Source organism: Aythya ferina (assembly GCF_964211825.1).
Source record: "Aythya ferina genome assembly, chromosome: 2".
NCBI lineage: Eukaryota > Metazoa > Chordata > Aves > Anseriformes > Anatidae > Aythya > Aythya ferina.
The window spans coordinates 161230581-161243676 of record NC_140297.1 but is presented as its reverse complement, the minus strand read 5'-3'; the positions used below and the strand labels follow the sequence as shown (position 1 = coordinate 161243676).

Here is a 13096-nt window from a genome sequence, read left to right as displayed (position 1 = left end):
ATTCCACCAGGGCAGGGTAGTAATTACTGCAGGTCCCGTAATGCTTCTATTCTGGTTGGGCTATCACCTGCATTAAAAAATATCCTCAATGCACTCCAAGTGTCTCCTGGACTGTTTAATCTTGCTGTGCCACTTTTCCAGTAAATATCAGGGTGGTTGAAGCCCCCTAGCTGGATCAGGCCTGTGAGCATGAAGCTCCTTGTTTGTAGCTGAAGTAAGAATGTTTGCTTGGCCCCCAGTTTTTAGCCATAAGCCCTCAATGTGTTCATCACCGTTTTTAAAGACAGGTCCCCCTCTGCTCCCCCTCTTCCTTGCCTGTCCCTTCTGAACAGTTTATAGCCACTGACTGCAGCACTCCAGTCATGTGCTTTATCCAACCAAGTTTCAGTGACACCAATTAGATCATAGTTTTCTAGCTGCACAGTGGCTTCCAACTCCTCCTGTTTGTTACATGTACTGGCAAAAAGACACTTAAGTTGGGCTGTTGTCCATGTCACTTTTTCAGGTGAACATACCCTGATTCCTTTTAGGCATTTCACAGGTGTTTGCTTCCCTGTTGATTCCTAATATACCAGCAGCCCCTGGCTGTTCTCTGTTACTCAAAACTTCATCCCCTTTCATGAACTAGAAGCAGGAAAATTACCAGCATGATTGCTAGATTATACGTGTGCTAATCATCAGAAAGAAAGTGTTGGTATAGAAATTGCAGACTTCACACAGGGCAAACCACATTAACTAAAGGTTCTAAAATGTAAAGTAAACTTTATTATCCTTGAACCACAAAATAGATTTCTTTGGTTGTACAAATTTCACTAGTTACAGTCTTGATGCGCTAATTTTCCCTCAGAGTCTCTCAGGAGAGAAGGGGAGAGAACCCAGAACCTGGCACCAGGTACCACAAAGGGAAAGAAAAAAATCACGTTAGTCACCAAAACCAATCCAGGATTGTTTCCAAAATTGCTCTTGTTAAAAAGCATATGCTAAAATTAGATTTTAAAAAGGAAAAGCTCAAATTGCTGATGATGGAAGCAGCTATAGCTGCAGCTTGAGATTATCTGAGTTCCCCCTTCAAAGACCTGTAAAATTAAAACATGAAGTCAGTTAAAAATGATCCACTGGATTTTGGCATGAAGGGAGAGTTTCAACTATAAAAAAAAATGCATCCAGTCATACAGCAAATATACAAGCAGAAGTGCCTGCCACTCCCAAGCCCCATCCAGCCACTGAGAGGCTTAAGATACAACTCTGGTCTTACTGATGGACTGGTTCACCAGAGAGCACCATTGTATCTGTGTAGACAGATCAAACTACTGTCAAGTTCAGATGTCTTTCTCTCTATTGGAGGCATTAACAAAAACAAACCAAAACAAACAAACAAATCCCAAACAGACAAAAACAACCAAAAAAAAAAAAAAAAACCACAAGAAAAGAAAAGGGATGTTTTACTTCAGTAGTGGGCAGTAGAGCAGCAGAGACTGATTTCAGAGCAATAAGCGGTGTCAGTCTCCTCCACAAATGCAGAGGTCACTTGATACAGACTGTTCATGGCCCTTTCATGGAAACCAGGAATGACACTCCTGCTCCTTTCTCATTTTTATTTTTCCTCCTGCATGTATTTGCCCTGTTCTATGTGGGCAGGGGCCCGAAGACAACAAGCTGGCAGAAAGCAGAACCGTGTAGTTATTGCAAGGCATAGGCCAGATCCATCTCACTTCATTGTGCTCCCTGCCTAGCAGGCACTCCTTGAGAGTCCCACACTGAGCACCCCTCATAATATCACATTTCATTTCACAGCTAGTGGGCAACACAATGGAGTCACTTACTAGTATCCTCCTATCTGTAAGACCCTATTACTCCTAACTTGACCCCAGCAATGCCATTTCCTACCCTTCCCCATTTCCTGAATCCTAACCCGCTACCTTATCTGCTGTTTACACCTCCTACCTCTGCCACCGCATCCTAATCCCCAACTACCCTGCTCTCTATTGCTGTCACACATGCACACTGCTATACCCTTGCTACACCTTTTCTACTCCTTTCTCATTTCTGCCGCAGTTCACCAAATCAGACACAGTGGACAGAAGACAGATACCTGGCCTCCTCTGACACTTAGAACAGCATGCAGGTAGAGTGGTTCACGCTGCATGCACACAATTATGTGTATCTCTAGGTAGGTACCTGTCTCCCAGAATAGCACAAAATACTGTCAGGAGCAGTTTCCTACATGGGACAGATTGCTGCACTCACAGAGGCAAGTGAAATGGAGCTGATGCTTCCTAGAGCTGGCACAGGCTCCTGCTCGTTCAGTCATCTTTGCTTGAGTCAGTTGTCAGTGTCAGAGGGAGGCACTTCACTGAATTATTTTTTTTCTTTTTGCCTCCAAGCTACCTACTTCCACACACTCCCAAAAGAAAGTGAGGTGACACAGTGTGGGAGGTGGAAGGAGATGCTTCTTGGCAAAAGACTGGAAATTAAATAGGAGCAAAGGCTGGAACTTCCTTCTAATTCATACCAGAGTAGAAGCTCCCATATTAACTATTTAAAAAAATATCCAAGTTGAGGAAATAACAGCTGGAGCCCTACACACTCTTACACTCATATGTTCTCCGTCCTATCCCCTCCCTCCCCCCCAATATTTACAGGCTAACAAACTGCAGCTGCCCACTGTCCTACCCACACCTCCTCTCAATTAGCCATCTTAGTCTAGTGTTGTCCTATTTTGTTTAGGACACGCCCCAGTGCACTATTGGGTGAGAAAAGAGGGTGGTTCACAGCCTTAAACGAAGTTAGTTAACCACAATGCTCCCTGGGGTGCTCAGTTCCCATCCAGAGTCCAGGAGGCAGTGCTGTTCCTGGAGCACAGGAAGTTCAAGAGCCCTGTGTTGGGCTATTCTATCACCCAGGTGCATCAGGTCATCTACGTTGGGACAGCAGTCTCCAGACTGCGCCGGCTGTGTCGGAGTTTGCGTTTGCTGCTGTACAGAGCCATTTCTTCAAGTGCTGATGCAGTAGGTGTTGATGAATCATGTGTTAGTAATGTTTCCTCTTCCTCTGGCTGCCCATCTTGCTCCTGAGGAACTGCACAAACAACAGAAGTCAAGATTTTAGGAGAAAGTGTCAGGTTAAGTGTTTAGCTGATACAGTTAACGATGACAGAGGGATATACCCAGGTACTGAATTTGAGACAGTGCTGGAGTCTTTAAGATGTGATTAAGTAATACCATGCCCAGAACTTTTAGGTGACCTGTACCTAACCTAAAGTACTGCCTACTCTGGAGTCTGGGAAGAAAGTCACACAGCTCAGGTGATATCTGCCCCTAACACCCAGGATTCACTGAAAACAGTATGGAAGCACCAAGCTTTAGGAAAAAATCAAGTACACTGAAGAGACTGAGGTGTATGTTAGTGCGCTAAGCATTTTGCTAGTTTCAAAGGAGTATCAAGCCCTGAAGAGCAGTATGAGCACCAGGATGGTATCCAGTACCTACTGAGAGAGGTGAGCATTTTGGCCTGGGTTAATGTTGAAGTTGCATGACTGAAGTCCCTTCTGTGAATTTAGACTTCAACTTGGGTCCCCCACCAAAATAACTCACCAGAAAATATTCTGGCAGGACTGACCCTCAGTTAACTTGGTCTCAGGCCTTTCAGGATGTATTCCACATCTGAAGTACACTGCTGTTAAGTGTCTCCTTACTCTCCTGAAAAGAACTGGTACAGCTTACCCCATGTACTTTTACATACACCTGGAATATAAGCCCCTTGTGATAATATTGCTTGAGCATCTACTGTGAGATATTTGTGTAAAAAGGAAAAAGTTTCCTGAAGCCCCAGAATTTTTCCTTCAAGTACAAATTGGCTCCTGAGAAGCCTGCCTGAAGTCATTGAATTTAATAGAGAACCTCAAATACAGAAATCCATGAATATATATCAGATCAAAGGTGCACAGTCTGCTGATGCTGAGTTGTACCTGGTAGGCCACCCTCTACTCTAGAGCCATGTTCCAAGATGTAATGTCACCTTAGTTACACTACCCACATTGGAATATTTGTTATAATCCAGAAGCCTTCCTGAACTAATAACTGTAGCATCAACCTGTTGTTTGCAAAGGCCTCAGAACCAAGTGAGCATAGGTGACAAAACTGGTATCTTGAAAGGATTCTGGGATTGACAAATAGATGACTGACTTCTGAACAAAGCAAGCTGGTATAAAACAAAAGCATTGACAGACATGCAGATAAATTCAAACTGGGGAGAGGAATCAATGTGTCTCAGAGGGAATTCATTGCTCTTAGACCACTAGAATTTCTCAAAGGAGTTATCAAACATGCAAATATTTATGATCTCAACACAGTCTACTGGACTTTTAAAAAAAAAAAATTAATCTTCAGCTAAAGCTCATAGGATAAGACAACACATCCTTTAGGGTATAAATAGATAAAGCATTGACAAATTGTAGGAAGAAATTGCCGTGCATCACAAAATGGAGTAGCTATCTATAGTAGGGTCAGGTTTTGGTAACTAATGAGGAGTAGAAGTGATTATGACTGCATTGAGAAAAATTGCTGATTATTCCAAGCTGTGTATCAGAGTAGTCAAATGAAACTCAGCTACAAAAAGTGTACTAGGATTTTACAGAGTTGACTGGGCAATAACAAGGAAGGTGAAAAATTACTGCAAATGTGTATAGATTCAAGAAAAAAGCAAACACCTCTGAAATTAAAGGCCTCTGGCTTATAAAATGTAACACCACAGTTTGTTGTAGCCTGGAGTAGTTTTCTGGAAAGAATCATGTTATGCTTCTTTTATGTTCTTTTCTTGGCATTCCCAGTAGCTCATGTCAGACTATCCCAAACCTTGTTCTGACATATATGTCTACTTCTACAGTTGGATGAAGCTTAAGCTCAAAAAAAAGTAGTATAATACTGATTGTGCATCAAATGCAACATCCTTAAATAGAAATCATGGTTCTGCATCAATTCTATAGTCATTAGGAGAAGCTTTCTGAAAACAATGCAATTCTCAGGAACACAGTTTCACTTTTGATTATTAGATATCAGAAAAGATGGGAGAACATTAGGATTCATTAGAGAAACATTAGAGAAAACATTCTGCTACTGTGTAACTCTTTATATACCTGCATTTGCAATAGTGCATAGTGATGGAACTCAGTACCACAAAGTGTCAAAAAAGATGGAATAAGTAGTTTAGAAAGACTAGATAATTTTTAGAGGATTATTCCATTGATAATCCAGATACAGTACCTGGCTCAAGACATCCATAATTAATAGGTCATTGAAGAAAATCGAGAAGATTAATGCAAGCAAGCTCATTTTCTCTGATTGTTACTGTCTTTCCCTAATTTACATAATCATTCACAGCTAGAGATACTGACATATTCTGAACCAGTACAGCCTCCCTTATGTCCTCCCTATCCTGACAGAAGTCAGAAAACAATGGAAAGGAACACATGCATTGCAACTTGTATGAATCTAGAGATTCTAGATTTGTGAAATTTTGACATTTTTGTGGTAAAGAATCTGTAAAAAATAAGTTTGGAAAGCAAAAGGGTGGATGCAGTTCTTGGGACCAGAGAGGTGGCTGTAGAGGCTTGATGAGGTTAAACTAACATACAAGAAGAAGGTAAAGGGATCATCCATGTTTCCCACATGTATATGAGCTGCTGAGCTGTGTCCTAGGCCAAACTAGTAATACAAGTAGTGATTGGACAAGTGTAGGACAAGAAGATATCTTTCCCATATAAGTTGCTGTAAACATCAGACATAACAAAGACCATGAGGAGAAAAATAACTTCTTGAATATCATAAATTGGTGTTCAATAATTAGAGCAATAGAAAGTTACAAAGGATGTATTTATGAAACCTAACGGTTATACGATTGGAAAGCAAAAGCCACTGGCTGTAAGTGATTTGGAAAAGCTGTATCATAAAACAAGAACCTAGCATGGTCCCACCCTAAAAATGCTAGTACATAGTTCATTATCTTTATGGCCTCTTAACAGCCTTGGATTTAATGTTTTTAAACACATTTAAAAGATGATGGTGGGGGACTACTGCAGACCATTACGTCAGACCCAAGAATGGAAGGGACTGTTTCTTAGAGCCCATCTGCAATGAGCAGAAAGAAAATCACAGAATGGTTGAGACTGGAAGGGACCTCTAGAGATCATCTGGGCCAACCCCCTACCAAGCAGGTTCACCTAACACACGCTGCACAGGATGGCATCCAGGCAGGTTTTGAATGTCTCCAGAGAAGGAGACTCCACAATCTCTCTGGGCAACCTGTTCCAGTGCTCTGATCACCCTTACAATAAAGAAATGTTTCCTCATATTCAGCCAGAACTTCCTGTGTTTCAGTTTGTGCCTGTTGCCTCTTGTCCTGTCACTAGGCACCACTGAAAAGAGTGAAATGTTGTTTTGAAAGATGTAAAGAAGAGAAATATGCTAATGCTTTCCTGCAGTCAGCAGTTAAGATTTCTTGGAGTTTCTATTATATTGATATTCTATCATAAAGGTTAGGAATTGCTTATGAGTTTACAATATGGTCAAACAGCCATAATTCCATGATCAAGGAAAATTGTGATTATATCCCCAATGCATGTAGAGGAGTACAGAGAAGAGGTGTCACTAAATGTAGCAATTAGACATGACTAAAGCTGTATTAAATACATACTCCTTTAATTTTTGGTAATAGGTTTTTCCTTCCTTTTCCCATTACAGTAAAGAAAAATACAAATAAAAATCACTCCAATTATCAGGAATTTTCTCAGTTAAATATTTTATTCCAAATATTGTCTCCACATATTCTGAGAAAAATATCTAAAAAGAGGGGAACACAGGACCAGCAGGAGGCTGGAACTGTTGCTGAAAAGGAGAGGTTTTTGAGTCCCAATACAAAAAAATGCCCAAAAATCAATGTATGCTTCATGAATTATTTTTTTTTAATCTATACACTGACTGAAATGTTGCACTTCCCAGAAGAATGAGATGGGAAAAAAATGGAAACAAAGAAAGAAAGGAACAAAAAAAATTGAGAGCTTTCAGGTCATTCAGGTTGGAAAAGACATCTAAGATCAGCTAGTCTAACCTTTGACCCATACCAAGAGAGTGCAGCTGCATCTTCAGCTGCTATTCTTCCAAATCGATTTTGGAAAACCTGCATCCTTTTTGGTGTATATCATAGCTTCATACAATGGTAACTTAAGGATTAAATAAAAATTAAAGACCGGCTCAAAAAAAAAACCCAAAACAATAAAACAAAAAACTCTTAATAGAGCACCACCACTTTTCTTTATGGCTTCTGTTCTCTATGAGGATGCAACAGACCAATGACAGGCAATAGTGAAGTCTGAAACCATTGTGCAATTCCTGATTATTTCTCGATCCTTCTATGACCTGTCTTATGCAGGTTATGGAGACTAAGTGAATGAATCACCTCAAAAGTAAAAAACAGAGTTGGGAAGTTTGCATAGGCATGAGAAATAGATGCTACTCTCAGGAAAGTAAGCTTTTGTTGAACATCTCTACAGCAGAACCTCCTCTGGAAATGATTGTACATTGATCAATGTACATTGAAATGAATATAAATGTAAATGAATGTACGTTGATCAGCAATCTGGAGTGCAGCCTTTACCAAGAGAGAACTGCAAAGATAAAATTGCAAGCTTAACTGTTTCTTGTGTAAAATAAAAGAAAAATAAATAGATGTGGAATAGGCAGAAAAAAAACAGCACCAACTGTTGAATGACACAAAAATACTATTAAAGAGGAGGCAGGCCCTGCTGAGCTCCACACTACTCCTTGAGCCACCTGAAATGATGTGGAAGATAGTCTGAGCGTGTCTGTTATAGCTGGGAACAGAAAGACATACTGTAGCTAGCACAGTCTGAAGAGTCAAAGCTTTAATTAGTGTTTATTTAGGTGACCATGCACAAAGATCCACAAGGTGACCTGAAGAGTCACTGGGCTACATCCAAATGCTCTCAAATCCTAAACCAGAATGACTTTAGTTGTTGCTGCTTGCTGCTGGCAGTGAGATTCTTTGCTTTAGCAGAATGAGCACTAGGAAGACTGTGAACAATGGACATTATCCACTGCCAGCAGGTGCCAGAGGCCAAAGCTTCCCACCCATGTTCTACTATCATTTGTTACTCCAGAACACAAAACAGGAAGGAGATTAGGCATGCTTGTAACACACAGTTCTCAGCAAATTAGCCATCACTGAAGTGCAATGCAGATATCCTACCCAAGACTGAATGTAGCAAGTTTCAAGGTTTCATTCTAGAATGGACAAAAAAAAAAAAAAAGGAAAAAAAAAGTCATTTCTTCAAGCAGCAAGAAGTTGAAGTCCTTGGGGATTCCATAAGCGGGCAAAGGCAAACTCTAGAACTGTGATGGGACACAAGTAGTAGCACAAAAAAGAATCCTCTGGCCATCAGCTTACCTGAGTTATTTCTGTCATCTATGTATCTGAGGTCATCAGCTGCATCGGGTGACTGGAAAAGAGCAGAAGACAGAAGCATCCATCTCTGTAACAGCAGTGCCAGGTAATTCCCCACCTCCAGCCTTCCAACACACTACAGAGAACTTTTTGCCCTCAAAGGCTCTGGTAATAAAGCAGCCAGGGCATGACCCGCAGTGAATTTACATGATTACCCCCCAACTCCCCAACATGAGGGTTGGACCCAATGATATCCCAAGGTCCCTTCCAGCCCCTACAATTATGTGTGTGATTACACATTAACCTTTTGAGCTGAAGTCAACCAGCCCAGTGTCTGAATTGTGAGATTAGAGGTGTGTCAGTGCACCACATTACTCTCCCATTACTTTGTATGGGTAGGGAGGAGGGGATAGAAAGTGGCAGGAAAGGCAAAAAGCATAAAGACGATTTAAAAGGAGTAGAAACATGGGAGGGGAGCAATGACGTATTTCTTTGAGAGTCTTGGATCCTAATTTTGTACCTACACTGTTCCCAGGCCTAGCTTCTTAGGCAAAAACAAAATTTTTCTTTATTCAGGTGTGTATAGAGAACTGACATGGGATAGAAAGTGCTTACATCCCAACAGGTGGCAGAGACAGCTCTGGAAAAACGGCTAAGTGATAGCTATGAAACTGTACCAGTTCCTGCTAACATTAAAGACTTCACAGAATGAAGCCTGTTCCAACAACCAACCAGAGCTGTCTGTAGTTCACCAGGTCACAGTTTCTCACAATGAGAAAACAACTTTGCTCATGGTCATAAACTTGAGGTGGCTTGAAAATCAGCACTACTCTGGGCACTGGAATAAATGTCCCAAGTACTGCTTACTTCACTCAAGTAGAAAATTTAATCTAGCTGAGTATAGGACTTCAAGGACAGAAAGGTCAAAGTACTCTGTAAAGGTACTTGTTTGCATCAAAAATGGCTGCTTTTATTACTTCTACTATTCTTTCTAAGTTTGTACCCAATACTTACACTGAGCTCAACGCTTCCGAGCTATACAAATGTTTCAGAAGAACTTAGTATTCCACAGGTTTAATAATGACAAATTTCTGAAACTTTTGGCCACCATTGATCAAAATCTTCTTTTAGGAGTCTTCTTGTTCAGCTCAAGAACACAAGTAGAAACTTAGTTGTAGGATAAAGAATGATGGCTCTATTCACTTTTATGGAAAGCATTAAGGAAGTTTCACAGCTGTGAGAAATGCAACAAGCTCTCATTTACCTATAAATTTTGCCTATAAATTTTACGCATAAATTTTTATGCAAGCAATGAAATTGGTGAGGGTAGGAAAGAGTGGGAGATGATCTCAGTTCATTGAGTGACTTAGAAATAAAGTGAATGCAAGGTAGAAATCATGTTCTTCATGAACAGCAGAGAGCAGAACATAGGGAACTGTGTTGACTTTGGCATGTATTGCTGAGGAACATAGTGCAGCCAAATAGCATTGTGCTGATCCAAAGTGACTGACAGTTGCGTGACTATGGCCAGGAAGAAACAGAGTCTTTTAATTAACTGCACTGCTGTGAGAGGTCCAGAGGAACTGCCTGATGACTTGGAGGTGTAGCCTTATCACTTAGAGGTAACTTCTCAGCTGCATCAAGACACAGTGCTGCACTATGACCTCAGCAGAGGTCTGGGGAAACTCAGGGAGCACAGGGCTGCCAGTGGGGCTTGAGTTGCCACTCCTACTCTCTACTCACTTACTTGGTACAAAACCTGGACAAGTGTGCACCACAATAGGGAAGGGATTCTTACAGAAAAAGATCAATGACTACGAAGGGCTGGGCAATACAACCAGCAAAAGCTGTCAGCCAAGAATATGAATCAAATGTTTAACTGCCTGAGATTCCTCAAACTAGAACTCTGCTAAAGTCAGCCTGGTAGTGGGAAAAAGACCTTTTGGGACCTGGAACATTTGTGTCATGGCAGCAGGTTAAAGCCTAACATACCAGTATTTGCTAGCTTCCCACACACACTACAAATGTAAATGCAGGTATCTGCCTCATTGTCTTTTCATAAAGCTAAAACAACAACAACAAAAATACAGATGTATAGTATCTGCTCAAATCATCTGTCACGTGCAATCAGTTAATGACTAAATCAGACAAATGCAGAAATAGGCAGCTCACATGAACGACAAAGCAGCTTAAATGACATGAGGACATAAGCTTTTTTCTCCCCTAAAAGAATCTTGCCAAGGTGCTCATGCCCCAGACTTGATGTCCTCTTACCACTATTACTTCATAATTAATCTACAGAAGCATTACAGCATAAGACAATTGTCAACAGCTGCTTCTTGGGCAGGATGCTAGACACATTCCAGTTTGAAGTTAACATTAACTCCAATTTGCAACTTCTTGGCAATTATTTCCATATTTTTTTCTTCCCTTTTAGTTCTCATCTTTCACTTAATATTTCACGATCAGTTAAAGTGAAGATGTAGTTACTTTGTATTTGAAAAGGCTTTCACACTATTTTTAAAACTGTCTGGAGCAACTTTTTAACAACTTGACTGAAGTCTCCAATAATCTCAATTATAAAGCATGGTCAGTTGCCATTGCCCCATACACAGCGACTCTGAAGAGGACTTCCTCAAGTCATTCAACCTCTCTTCTGAAGGTCATCACTTCAGGTGCAGGCAATTCTATCACATCAAACACTAGCCCATCCAATAGATGGCAGAAATTCAGCATGCAGTTTATACCTGGATTTCGTAAACAGGTTTGGAGGAAGGAATAGCAGCAAATTCCCGGTAGTCAAACTTCTTTTCAGACATGGACTAGAAGGGACAGCAAATGAGAAGAAACAGAGAAGAGAGTAAGGAGAGAAAAATGGATGGAGAGAGAGCAGCACAGTGAGTGATCTACGCAGAGCTGGAAGCAGAGCGTCTCAGTTATTGACAATTGTGTCTATATACAGCCTCTGAAAAAAAAGGCAACTCGTGGACATGGTCTTTCATCTGTTCTGGTTTGAAGACAGGTGGTCCAAGTTGCAGAGAAAGCATGTGCTCTAGTAAACTGTACACACAAAACAGGGTTCTTAACGTAACCTAGTGTGTATGGAAAAATCAGTGGCAAGATTCCTGATAGCTGTAGCACAGCTGGTATTTCAATTTGGAGTTGTCTGTATTGTGTGACCTTAGGCAAAGCTAGGTCCTCTTTCTGTGCAGCTGCTCCCACCATTCTGTGGTCTTACTGATTTTGACAGTTCTCTGCAACAATGTCCTGCTGCATTTATACAGTGGTTAGAAAAAGCAAGATGTTGATTTCAGCTAAAGTTCTCAGTATTATGCTATTGAAGAGACAAGGGGGCAAAGTCTCTAAAGTAAAAGGCTTTCTGAACATGGAGATAGTGTAAAGGAACCAAGAAAGGGATGAAATAGTAAAACAGAGAAATGGAAAACAGATGCTACAGAGTAGCTGTAACAAAGGGGGATGCCTCTAGCAATCAGTATGACAGAGCTCCATCCACAGTGCCCTCCTCTTCACAATTCTGTACATCATACAGCCAGATTCAGATTAAATGTTTAAATAGGGATCCCATTGTCCAGATTCACACCCAAGGTGAGTAACTGAGAAACCCCAGGATTGCAGGTGAGAGAACATAGGCAAGCAGAATATGTCATACCAGCCTTCCCGGTGAAGTGACGTTCCTGGGACTGCAATCTGCAAAGGATAACACAAAAACATTATTTAGTGAATGTCTGTATTATCTGCAACACATACACACACAAACCTGCACATTCCACTTAACAGTATTTAAGTGTGATAAAAGACTAGACTCAGGGAAGACACCGCAGTCTCAAAATAAATGCCTCTCTCCTTTTTAGTCACGATGCTCCTTTTAGTTCTGCTCTGGTTCCCTGGAACCGTAACTCAAATGTATTGGTCTCTCAAGTTTTCTACATGTCAGGATTATCTCTTATGCTGAGAAATGTCATGAGCTTAGAAGGCACTTCCAACTTTAGCTGAATGAAGAAACTGCTTTAGCAAGTCTGTTTTCAAGTAAGTTAAACTACAGAAGCATTAACTTTTTTTCCTCAGAGATATAGATAGCTGTACAGTACCTTCCAGTGGTGTTGGTGATGGGGTAGGAACAGGTGAAGGTGACTCTGCCAGCTGCTCCAGAGTGCTGCGTTTTTTCCCCTCCTTGGACTTGGCAATGACCATTTGGGCTTTAAGAGCATCCTGTTCAAGGGATTTCATCCTGTCTCAGAAAGAAGGAGGGAGGGAGGCATCAGATATTGCCTTGTCTGTAAAAGATAATGCCCTCTTCTGTGCCCAGCAACTGGACCACAGTCAACAAGCTGAGTGCAGAAAGGCAGATTAAGTACTTTTGGTTCCCTGAGGCAGACAGATTTTCAAAGCAGGAGAGAACAGCTTGGTTTGCTCTCATCAGACATCGCTGTCCTGAAACACACATGCTCACATGTGTGTTGAAGAGACAGAGCCTGGAGCTAAGCATCAACCCAATGTGATGCTGCAGGCCTTCTCAGAGGTGCCATATAGGAAGGAGAGCAACCCAAATTAGGAACCAAGGAAGGGAATGGCCAGGACTCAGATGAGTAGGATTTGTTTCACTCTCCTCTTTGCTCTC

The 13096-nt window shown here is 41.1% G+C and overlaps 1 protein-coding gene across 37 annotated transcripts in view; it reads right to left on the bottom strand.

Moving 5' to 3' along the window:
• Positions 1-742: 742 nt before the first annotated feature.
• SCRIB (scribble planar cell polarity protein) overlaps positions 743-13096 on the bottom strand; it is a 117123-nt gene continuing 104769 nt past the window's right edge. For 33 of the 37 annotated variants that reach the window (XM_084509176.1, XM_084509154.1, XM_084509165.1 and 30 more), the window contains 5 exons: positions 12567-12706; positions 12128-12165; positions 11205-11279; positions 8461-8512; positions 743-3078 (listed from right to left, as the gene is read on the bottom strand). In XM_084509176.1, coding sequence (XP_084365302.1) covers positions 2918-3078; positions 8461-8512; positions 11205-11279; positions 12128-12165; positions 12567-12706 — 466 coding nt within the window. In that variant the 3' untranslated portion in view covers positions 743-2917. Of the gene's footprint in view, positions 3079-8262; positions 8298-8460; positions 8513-11204; positions 11280-12127; positions 12166-12566; positions 12707-13096 lie in introns of all 37 variants that reach the window. The other 4 variants (XM_084509190.1, XM_084509182.1, XM_084509157.1 and 1 more) reach the window with 3 other exon arrangements.